At 39.1% G+C, this 12,276-nt stretch overlaps 1 protein-coding gene across 4 annotated transcripts in view; it reads right to left on the minus strand.

Annotated features, from left to right (window-relative positions):
* The window catches only part of UBE3C (ubiquitin protein ligase E3C), a 126,215-nt gene that overhangs the window by 73,649 nt on the left and 40,290 nt on the right, over positions 1–12,276 (minus strand). For all 4 annotated transcript variants that reach the window (XM_072776813.1, XM_072776812.1, XM_072776814.1 and 1 more), the window contains exons 8-10: positions 11,647–11,879; positions 10,858–11,012; positions 7,460–7,647 (exon numbers count right to left, since the gene is read on the minus strand). In XM_072776813.1, the coding sequence (XP_072632914.1) occupies positions 7,460–7,647; positions 10,858–11,012; positions 11,647–11,879 (576 nt within the window). The remainder of the gene's footprint in view (positions 1–7,459; positions 7,648–10,857; positions 11,013–11,646; positions 11,880–12,276) is intronic.

The raw sequence follows: 12,276 nt of genomic DNA on the forward strand, positions 1-12,276 counted from the left end.
AAACCATGTTTTCCAACATGCTGAATCCCTGTCATTAATGTGTAAGCAAATTCCCACCTAAACTTCCCACTTCCAAAAACAAAAGGACTCCCCTGTTGCACATGAGAGCTGTACTGGTAGCTGTACTACCATCCCTGAAAATGCTGGCCACACACCTAACACGCAGAGAGTGTTAAATTTGACTTTCCTGCCTTTACGGACCTTTATATACTATGAAGGATGCCGAAACAACATGTAAGACGTAGAGAGAAGAAAGCTATGAAAAACACAAAAGAATTTTGGAAGGTAGTATTTGTCTTATTTCTCTTTCATCAAGAAACTGAGTTCTTCTAAAAATTGCATTATCTAGTATAATTTTACTGACAGCAATAAGATTTCTTAAAATTGTTACATATAAATACTAAAACTTAGTATCTAAAAAAAACTGAGAAATTATATATTTTCAATGTGTGTCTCCTTTGCTCTTTTTTCTTTTTTTTAACTGATACTCTCCACTCTGTTTTATTTATTTATTATTTTTTTAAGATTTAATTTATTTATTTGACAGAGAGAACATAAGCAGGGGGAGTGGCAGGTGGAGAGAGGGAGAAGCAGGCTCCCTGTGGAGCAGGGAGCCCAACATGGGACTCGATCCCAGAATCCTGGGATCATGACCTGAGCCAAAGGCAGACGCTTTACTGACTGAGCCACCCAGCTGCCCCTGCTCTTCTAGGAGCAACACGACAATATGGCCTAAGAGCATTAGCAACATTTCATCCCAAAATAACCAGACTTAATGCTCTGGGATAAATCCTCCAGATATTATGTGGACACATGTAAACAGAAATGGGTCCTCCCAGTACATTCTGACAGTTTTCCCCGTAAGATTATAATTACCATCTTTCCACATTGAAATATATATATATTTCTGAAACACCATTTTAACAGCTACACATTTCAAAAGTTGTATCTCAGGTTACCTTTGAAACAACTGTATTTCATAAATTCATCACTCAATAAAAAATAAAATAAATTATTAAACATTTTTCTAAATCACTGAAGGTTATTTAGTTTGGAACCTTACTGCTAAAAAGTAAAGAAGTAACATGTTCTTTATATATACTAAGTTTTATTTAGCTGAGATAACCCTATGAGTTACTTAGTAAAGGGCAACCTTTTCAACCTGAGTCATAAATTCAGGCCAGCTGTCTGCAGGGACTACTAAGTCATTAAAGAGAACACAGAGGAGGAGAGCAGTGCACACATAGGCAGGAAAGGCATTCTTAGACACTTCCTCTGTATGCGAAGGTGTCCCAGGTAAAAGAAAAAGACAAGCCAGCCGACCAAAGTGCAGATGTAATACTTTGTGTATTCCTGCTGTATCACTTTATTGACAAAGTAACATTAAAAAACACATATAACATTTCACCTCTGAGATAATACAAGATTAAAAATACACTATAAATTTCCTTTACTATTATAAAATTTTTGAGACATATTTCAGTTTAAGGCAATTTGCCAAAGAATTTCTTTTCACAAACTGAAAACCAGTGTTAAGAAATGGTAAGGAAAACATCCAATGTAACAAATGTTACTTTCCCCATTTTAATGAAACTGTAGTATGGAAAAGTTCAGTTTACAGATCTGTTCATTTTTAAATAAAAGCAGTTGTCAGGAGAAAGGGAACTGTGTAAACTGGTAGTGGTTTTATTTATTTATTTAACACTACTCTTAAAAAATACACGTATGAAGATCAACACAGGCTGCTTTTCTCAAGGTCACTTGTGTTTCCTGTGAATCAGCTGTCACTCATAAATGTTTAGAAAATTCTCAGAAGTTTCAAAACTCACTTGTTTCTTTGACCAAATCAAGACCACTTTATTAATCTGATGTGTCTAACAATTGTCAATTAGTTTATAAACTACATATGATGTCAAAATAGATTTAATAATAAAATCATTATGTATTAAAATATTTAAAAGCTCACAAATCGGGCAGCCCAGGTGGCTCAGCGGTTTAGCGCCGCCTTCAGCCCAGGGCGTGATCCTGGAGACCCGGGATCGAGTCCCACGTCAGGCTCCCTGCATGGAGCCTGCTTCTCCCTCTGCCTGTGTCTCTGCCTCTCTGTCTCTCATGAATAAATAAATAAAATCTTTAAAAAAATAAAAATAAAAGCTCACAAATCTGGGATGCCTGGGTGGCTCAGTTGGTTAAGTGCCTTTGGCTTAAGTCATGATCTCGGGGGTCCTCGATTGAGCCCCATATTGAGCTCTATGCTCAGTGGAGAGTCTGCTTCTCACTCTTCCTCTGCTCCCCTCATGCTCTCTTTTTCTCCTCTCTCTCTCCAATATATAAATAAAAATCTTAAAAAAAAATAAAAGCTCACAAATCTTATTTGGCCTCTATCATAGAAAATTCTAACACAAATCAAAAACAAATCAAATGTATTAATTATACTGAAAATAACATTGATAATAAAAGCAAGCGTGAAGGGGGATCCCTGGGTGGCTCAGCGGTTTGGTGCCTGCCTTTGGCCCAGGGAGCAATCCTGGAGTCCCGGGATCGAGTCCCACGTCGGGCTCCCGGCGTGGAGCCTGCTTCTCCCTCCTCCTGTCTCTCTCTCTCTCTCTCTCTCTCTCTCATGAATACATACATACATACATACATACATACATACATACATACATAAATAAATAAATAAATAAATAAATAAATCTTAAAAAAAAAAGCAAGCATGAAATCACAGGAAAAAGTAAATTTCTCTCTGTAGGTACCTAGTCTCAATATTTTCAAAAGAAAATTGTAAAAATTTGTTTACAAAAATATGAACAGGATAATCTGCAATATAAAACAAACACTAATCTGTGTTTTTCTCCACTGAAGCCATGTGCATAATTATGCTACCTCAAATGATTACAGACATGAACTTGCAAACCAGAATTTTAAAAATGTCCATTACTTGATAGTGCTCAGAAAACAGATGGGACAACAGCCATGTGCTTCCAGGCACACAATTATCTAAACCACAATTAATAACATAAAATACAATTAAGCCACCTCATTCTATTAGTTTTTGATAGAAAAACAAAGCACATGTTGCAATAAAACTGATCTGTGAGGCCTTGTGATTTGATGTATTTAAAAGGAAACCACAGGGAAATTAAAATAGCAACCTTTGTGATCCCTAAACACTACCTTTTAAATCTCCATTTCAAAGGTTTTAGAAATCCATGGAACAGAAGAGGCGTGCACCAAGAACAAGTCCACCTAGCACCTAGGGTGTACACCCCCTCCCGACGTCAGCACTAACAGAAGTGCCTGCCATAAAATGAAAATGTCACTGCAAAGTGGAATTACAGGTGAAATCTGTGTATAACTCAGGAAGGCCTCCAATAGATGATAACCTTAGCATGAATCTAACAGACAACTGAGCCAAGAAAGACAAGGAGGGAAGATGCATTTTGGACAGAGTCTAGCAGAGGCAAAAGGGTACTGGTCTGAGATACAGGGGAGACAGAAAGCCAGCATGAGCACGTTTGGGGCAGAGAGGTAATCAAACACCTGATAAGTGAAGGATGCAGAACAAATCAATAAACTAAGGAATGTGAATTTTTCCTCAAAGCAAAGGGGATGCCTTGGCAGATGTCTGAACAAGGGAGTAAGTAACAGGGTTACATTTCTGACAATTCAGTTTGGCAAAAATAGAGTATAAAAATGTAGCCCTCACCTATCACAGTGACTGAATGCATGTGCGGAATTACCAAGAAAGGAACGGATCTAAGCTTAAACTGTCCAACAGAACTTTCTGTGATGCTGGAAATGGTCTATGCTGTGCTATCTAATATGGTAGCCACTGGCCAGCCACACATGACCACTATGCACTTGAAATGTGGAGAGCTGTGTGGCCAAGGAACTGGGTTGGTACTTTCATTTAAGTGTAATTAATTTAAAGTGACATAGCCAAATTTTGCTAGTGGCTCCCCCAGCGTGACCTCCAGGTTTGGGGAAAAGATGCTAAACTCATTCTTAGGAAGTATAGAAGGGGTCTGAGGACGGTCCCTGTTATGCAGCTAAATAGGAGTCTGGAGCTCCAGAAAGTGGTTGATACCACTTCTATCACCCAGATAATCAATAGAGTAGGAAAAAACAAAGAAACTGAAGAGAAAAAGAATTCAAAGAAGTTCAGGAAACACTGAAACACAAAGAAGAGCCCTTGGAGGAAAAAGAGGAAAATGAGAAGCCCAAAAGCAATGGGGAATTCATGAGATCAGTGTCTGCAAAGCTAACAGGGGAGGAGGTTTGAGAAGAGGAAGAGCAGCCATGCGGTTGGCCATGGAGGGCTAGGCTTGCTAGGGGCTTCTTGGGGGGCCTATGGGGTCCCCCCGTCCCTGGCAGAGCAGGTAAGGTGTGGCCAGAAGAAGGGGGAAACAGAAAGGAAAAGTCCTCAGCTCTATGTGTAACAATTCTGAACAGCACAAATCCATCCGATGACACGCTAACCTACTATCTCCCGACTCGGATTTAGCCAGGGTTAACATTGAGCACTGGACACTGGCCACCTTCAAGTGTCCACTTAAGTGCCCACCTTTCTGGGTTTAGTTCTCTGGATACTGGGACACTGCCTTTTTGTTTTCCCTCTCACAATACAATCATGTAACATTCATCTTAAAAATAGTGAATATGTTTTCTTAGGAAAAAGTAATTCTACATCCAAATATTTATTCAAAGTACAAAATCCAATGGCAAGATTTACAAATTTTGTCTCATAAAAGGAGCTGGCAACTCATTTGTTACTTAATATTCTAAAATTTAAGTAATTCACATGATCTGAAACTCAAAACCATATCAAAAAACATACACTGATAGGCACCTGGGTGGCTCAGTGAGTTAAACATCTGCCTTCAGCTCAGGTCATGATCTCAGGGTCCTGGGATCAAGCCCCATGTCAGGCTCCCTGCTTAGCAGGGAGTCTGCTTGTCCTTCTGCCTCTCCTCACGCTCTCTCTCTCAAATAAATTTTTAAAAAAAATCTTTTTTTTTTCCCAACTTTTTTTTTTTAAGATTTTATTTATTTATTCATGAGAATACACAGAGAGGAGAGAGAGAGAGGCAGAGACACAGGCAGAGGGAGAAGCAGGCTCCATGCAGGGAGCCTGACGTGGGACTCGATCCCGGGTCTCCAGGATCACACCCTGAGCTGTAGGCGGCGCTAAACCGCTGAGCCACCGGGGCTGCCCTAAAAAAATCTTTAAAAAAATACAGAATACAGTGGAAAGGTCCATACTCTCCTCTTCCCTTGACCTCCCCAGCACAGCTAGACATGTAAATAATCAGTTTTAAGAATTTCCTGTGTATGCACCCAAGATTTTTTTTTAAGGTTTTATTTATTTATTCATGAGAGACACAGGCTCCATGTAGGGAGCCCGACGCGGGACCTGATCCTGGGTCCCCAGGATCACACCCTGATCCGAAGGCAGTGCCAAACCGCTGAGCCACCTGGGCTGCCTGCACCCAAGATTTTTTATGCAAATACAAACATACATTCCTACCTTTTCTACCATTCTGACACAAAAGTAGGTATTATTCATATTGTACCATAGCTTCCCTTCCTTCCCTATCAATGTAAAAGGAGTCTCCATGTTCCTTCATACATCCTGATTATCAATGTTAAACTGAAATTAAAATTGCAGGGGTGCCTGCGTGGCTCAGTTGGTTGAGCACCCAACTCTTGATTTCAGCCTAGGTCATGACCTCAGGATCCTGGGATTGAGCCCCGAGTTGGGTTCTGCACTCGGTATGGAGCCTGCTGGAGTTTCTCTGTCTCCCTCTCCCTCTGCAACAAATAATCTTTTTTTTTTTAAGATTTTATTTATTTATTCATGAGAGAGAGAGAGAGAGAGAGAGAGACGCAGAGACACAAGCAGAGGGAGAAGCAGTGCAGGCTCCCCACAGGAGCTGGATGTGGGACTCCATCCGGGAACTTTGGGATCGTGCCCTGAGCCAAAGGCAGATGCTCAACTGCTGAGCCATCCAGGCATCCCTAAATAAATCTTTAAAAAAAGGTGAAGAAGAAATTAAAATGGCAAATCTCAACCATGAAAGTAAGAGGGATTTATATGGGTCCAAAGGTGCTGACAGGGGTCATCAGCCCTGGAATTTATTAATCATCTTTTAAATACCTTAAAAAAATCCAAACAAACTTGAAAGCAGTGAAAATCTACCACAGTTAAAGGGAGCCTACTTGCTTTCATGAGCTATGAAAACATTCTAAATACTTAAAACCTAATGTATTTAAACCATAAATAAAATTCCTAGAGTAGTTTCTTAGAGGAAATAGGTGTTGTACTCATAAAATCAAGGCTACATATAAAGCTCCTTTACCCATTAAACACCTTTTGGAAACAGTTCACTAGTGAACCTCAGACGAGGGCAGTGATGCATTTAAATCCAGTAATTACTATCCAAAGCGATGGACTTTGTGCTACAATAAAAGCAAGGGTCCTAGATGAGCTGCTATGATCCTGAGATCTCACATCCTGCCCTAATGCAATTAGCCTCCAGAGAGCTAATTACCTAATCGAGGGATCACAGTTTCACGGACATCTTACTTCCTCCAACAGTAATAAACACCAGGGTGCTAAGAGAGCACCTGATTAGTTGGCTGCATTAGTGTTTACAAGGTAGTTTCAGCGGGTGATGTGTTCTCTGCATACAGTTCATTTCAAAGAATGCCTTCCTGAACAAGAGAAACCGCTCTTTTCACATTATGGGAAAGCATTTTATAAAGACAGAAAAGGATTCTTTAGGATAACGTAAATCGGGACCTATGTATTAAGAGGCAGCGCCTTTCAGCAGGTTGCCTGTATAACATCAGTCCCTTTGTTCCTACCACAACTACTACGAATCTTTGCGTGGACCCTGTTAAGTATTTGTCAAATTCTCAAGAAACTACTAAAGTATAACTCAAATTAGAGAGAGAAAAATAGTTCAACACTATGATCATACTTCCTCACCTCAGCACAAACTAGCCACATTCTAATTTGTTTTGTTTTGTCCCTTTTAAAAGTTTATTTCAAAGTTTTGAAAATCAAAAATTTCAGAGTGCTCAAGTTCTGAGGGCGATCTGATGAAAAGAGTGCTGTGGGAAAGCCTAAAAGATGTATGATATATTGGTACTATATAACACAGGCATGAGTTCAATGTTTAAAAGGGGGTTAGGGCTAAACTCCATTGTCATTTCCAAGATACTCGAGAAAAATACATTACTGGCTAGGAAGATGGATTCAAATAGTTATCAGCTGATTTAGAAAAGAAAAACACATTTTCATTTTCCAGGACATGCTTGAAGAGTTGAATGAACATCCTACACCATATTCTACCAGAAAGTAGCAGATAAAACCATCAGAGATGAAGACATAAACCAAGCCCAGGGTCTGGGGTTAACAGACCGCCATGCGTGCACAGCGCCCAAGGACACTTGCCTGACTTTGGGCACCACCATCCGATGCTGCACCATGAGTGTATGGCCAATCGACGCCATTAGAGTCAAAGCCTCCTCACTGGCCGAGTCCCTCCATACCAGGTTTAGCAGAGTGTTGGTCTGCTGCTTTGTGTCCAACTTCTTCAGACACTCCTCTGTTATGTATGGGACTGACAGTCGACCATCCTCCTAAAACACACCAGATACACTTGTCTAAGTTGATGATACTTTCTTAGAAATGAGCCTCTATGCTACAAACACACAGAAAATCTGATATTACTTCAAATGAAAATACAAAATAGGCATTATCTAAAAGTTACCCACATCATGATGGACAAATCAGTATCTCCCCAAATGCATCCACTAAAGTAATACGAGATTCTCTAGAGATCCACAGTCACTATCAATGTTAGGCACCAATTTTACCTAGAATAACAGAACTATAAATACTGTTTCTGCCTGATTTTTGTGATAATATTTTCAGTATTGACATCTTAAGAAAAATTCATTTCAGTTTTAGATACCATTGTACTAAGTAAGCATACATGTGTGAGAATTTATCATCTAACAGAATTTCCATTTTAAATTATTTGGGAGATAATAGTTAAAGCAAAATTAGCATATTAAAGAACTTAATTTTTTTTAATCAAATGAGATATATTTTACATATTAATTTCTCTAAAGATCCGATTTACTGAATAAAACCTGAACTGAGACACTATGCATTTACTTCTTCGGGGTATTAAGTCAAAGATACATAGTTTCTTCACATACATATATGTCCAAGTATATATATATATAAGACTATATACACAACACTGGGTATTGCTGACTACACTGTTTGGAAACTTAAATTGGTAATAATTTATGCAATTTATAATAATCTACCAAATAAAACACTGCTTTAGATAAAAGTAATGAATTCTATCTGCCAAACATGAATCTGTAAATAAGATGCACCTAATAAAGGAAGTTAGGAAAAAAGTATGTTGGTACTATTTTTGTACTGTACCTATTTAAAATACATTACACACAAACCAGAACTAAACCGATATAGAAACCTAAGAGTTTATATGAAATTTGACTCTGGAAAAATCTCATTTAATCAATTAGACTCTACATAATCATCATAGGAAAAAAGAGGCAGGATGCAAGCAACCATCAAAACATCTGACAGAAAAATATAGAAGAGATTTGGAGTCAAATCTGTGAGTACCTGGCCTATACCTGTGTCAATGGCTCTGAACCCAAATGTGGACAGGAAGGGAGAGATGATAATGCAAAGGAAAAATGAAGAGAAAAAAAATGAAAGAGAGAAATAAATCATATATTAATACAGACCTTGAAACCCTTGTATATAAAGAAAGAAAAATATAGTAAAAATTCTCACAAATATAAGTAACAAAATCAAGCTATACTTTTTTTTTTTTTGCGGTTTATCAAAAAAAAATTTTAATGACTTTATGGGATGCCTAACCCATGAAATGGTTTACATGTCAAAGTCTTTCATTCAAAAACTTTAAAAGCTCTAAGCCAGAGCCACCTAGATGGCTCAGCAGTTGAGCTCTACTTTCAGCACAGGGTGTGATCCTGGAGTTCAGGGATCAAGTCCCGCATTGGGTTACCTGAGAGGAGCCTGCTTCTCCTTCTGCCTGTGTCTCTGCCCCCCTGTCTCTCTGTGTCTCTCATGAATAAATGAATAAAATCTATAAAAAAAAAAAAAAAAGCTCTAAGCCATATATTCATCTATAGTTTTATGGGCTTTAAAAAATACATATTTTTAAATTTATTTATTTATTTATTCATAGAGACAGAGGAGAGAGAGAGAGACACAGGTAGAGGGAGAAGCAGGCTCCATGCAGGGAGCCTGACGTGGACTCGATCCTGGGTCTCCAGAATCAGGCCCTGGGCTGAAGGCGGTGCTAAACCGCTGAGCCACCCGGGCTGCCCAAAAAAGTGTCTTCTAAAAACAAAAATTTTCTCAACATTCCATCTATAGAATCCCACTTTTTTTAGTCATATAAAAATTCACATTTTTGTGTGCAGTTCTGAATTCTGACAGATGGAAGATTTCCAGCTTCCACCAAAACACTCAGTTTTGCCCCTTTGCAATTAACCCTTCCCCTAGCTGTAAGGGGCAACAACTCATCTGTTTCTTCTTATTGTTACTTTTTAAAACAAACTTTGCTAATCAAACTATTTGTATCAGAGGCAGTACTAACACATCCTTTCACTTCACAAGATCCTAAAGATTTACTTCCTCTGGTCCTTTGGAAAACCTGAGCCTCTTGAGTAGGTTCCTAACAACAACAAAATATTTAAACTTATTACAGCCATATCTCAAGTTATTTCAGTTCTGTAATTAAAAGAAAAAGAGGTATCACTGAAGACACACACATTGTGTGTGTATGATACAAAGCTTTTTATTCCTTGAAAATACACAGCAAACCAGGCGAGGTGAGAAAACGTGGGGTGGCATAGAGAGTATATGTGACCATGCACTCAAAATTCATTTTCAAATAAATCACAACTTTTGTCATCTACAAAACTGCCAAAAATTAACAGGAGACATTACCTGGTGTTCACAAGATAGGGTAAGAAGGGGGAGGGTGTGGCTGCTGATGGGTGTGGGTTTCTGTGTAGACAATGAAAATGCTTTACCAGAGTGGTGGTGGCTATGGTTAGGTTAATATACTGAGAAATCACTCAACTGAACATCACTTTAAAAGGGTGAATTTCATGGTCAAGTGTATCTCAATAAAGCTGCTATAAATTCTTAAAAATACAACAGTGCGGGGATCCCTGGGTGGCTCAGCGGTTTAGTGCCTGCCTTTGGCCCGGGGTGCGAAACTGGAGTCCCGGGATCGAGTCCCATATCGGGCTCCCTGCGTGGAGCCTGCTTCTCCCTCTGCCTGTATCTCTGCCTCTCTCTCTCTATGTCTATCATGAATGGATAAATAAAATCTTTAAAAAAAAAATTAAAAAAAGTAAAATAAAATAAAATAAAATAAAATAAAATAAAATAAAAATACAACAGTGCTTGGCACACAGTAAGGGCCCTTCGTGAGAACCAGGAACTTTTTAACCTTAACACAATTTCCCTTCTAGGAAAACTTCCTAAGTAACAATTAGATTAATATACAGCATGGCCTACTCTGAATAAAAAACCTACACAACTATGTATCCCCACATATAGTTGTATGGACGGGCAAGAGAAGGTGCATCCTGGGTAGAAGAGCATCCCCAGTCCCCAGTGGCCAGGATGGTCATCTCTGGAAGGGCAGGGTGGCAGTAGAGGGAAGAGACTCCATGTGCAGTCTGAAGCCTTTAATGTATTACTTAGATGGAGTGGCGTGCAGTATAATCTGTTCTCTGACCCCCAGGCCCACAGGAGCTTACAGGAGCGCTTGGCTGCTTGTCTGCCTCTTCACCCTCATCTTCCGAGTCACTGGCTGAATCCTGACAGCTCGTGCTGGCCGGTGAAACTGGTAGCTGAGAAAGAAAGGTCTGGAGTACTCTTAAATACACCAGCAGTCCTTCCTCAGAGAGGGTCCCTTTGTAAAACAGTCAGTTGTAATATTTCATTAAAAGTGATTAAACAGAAACTGGAAAACTCAGGTATCATTTTTCTTATATTCAGAGACATCTCCAATCAGAACTTATTATCAAAATTCTAGTAATTCATGTATAGATGTATGTATTAAACTACATCAGAGAAAGATGCAATAATTCTAGGATAGGTGCATATTAGAAGTTCAGCACAAATGGGGATAACATCCCTGTGCTCACAGGAATTCTCCTATTCAACCTCAAAATTCTTTCTAATCTGTGTGGCCTTGTAACATGAATCTGAATCAGGCTTTTTTTTTTTTTTTTTTTTTAAGTAATCTCTACATGCAAGGTGGGGCTCGAACTCACAACCCTGAGATCAAGAGCTGCATGTTCCACCAATGGAGCTTGACAGACACCCCTGAATCGGATTTTTTTATGTGCCCAGAAACCTTCCCTGGGGACACTGCTGAGACCTTGAGCACTCTTCCAAGAAACCCTCCCCCTCCCCCCCACCCCACTCCCCAGCAGAAGCAGCCTTGACAACATACAACTGTCACCAGATTCCCTTCTCTTGATTTCTATGTGCTAATACTGTGTACATGGGAAGTGAGGGAAAACACATGTTGGATCTCATACCTAGATACTGCTCGCCAACAGTTAAGACAAAGAAGAAGAGCCACGGTGCCCTGCTGCTTGTCCTGCTGCTCGTCCCGGAGCGTCTGCTCTCCAGTAACAACAGCGCGCTCAGGAAGGGCTCGTAAGGGAAAACAGTGTGTGCATCCGCTAAGGCTGGAATGATGAAATGAAAAATCTGATCTGTAAAAGGTGCTGCCAAAAACTCCTCAGTGAAGGCGCTAAAAACTTGCTGCCTGAAAAAGAAAAATGCAAGTTTTCATCAAAACATATTGTTCATTAAATCACTGATTAAAATTAACTTTCAAAATATTATTTTCCAAATTAATTGAAGGTCAGCATTCAATATCAACTAAATTGCCCTGAAACTAACTGATTTTGGGCCTTCCCTATTGAGAAAATTCTGCCATGTTTTTATATCCCTCAATAGCTACTAGAACAGGAAAATAACCAGGTCATTAGAATTATACATTTATATTAGGGTACAGGCCAAACAAATAGTAAACTTTTTCTTTAAACTGAGTCACATTAATAAAGTAAAAATTTGACTTAACTCTATATGTAAAATAGCATCCATGTAAAAGTTTTTGTTAGATAGAGACCTTGTGAATTTACACAATTGGTAAATTATCC

The sequence above is a fragment of the Canis lupus genome, chromosome 15 (genome assembly GCF_048164855.1).
Source record: "Canis lupus baileyi chromosome 15, mCanLup2.hap1, whole genome shotgun sequence".
Taxonomy (NCBI): domain Eukaryota; kingdom Metazoa; phylum Chordata; class Mammalia; order Carnivora; family Canidae; genus Canis; species Canis lupus.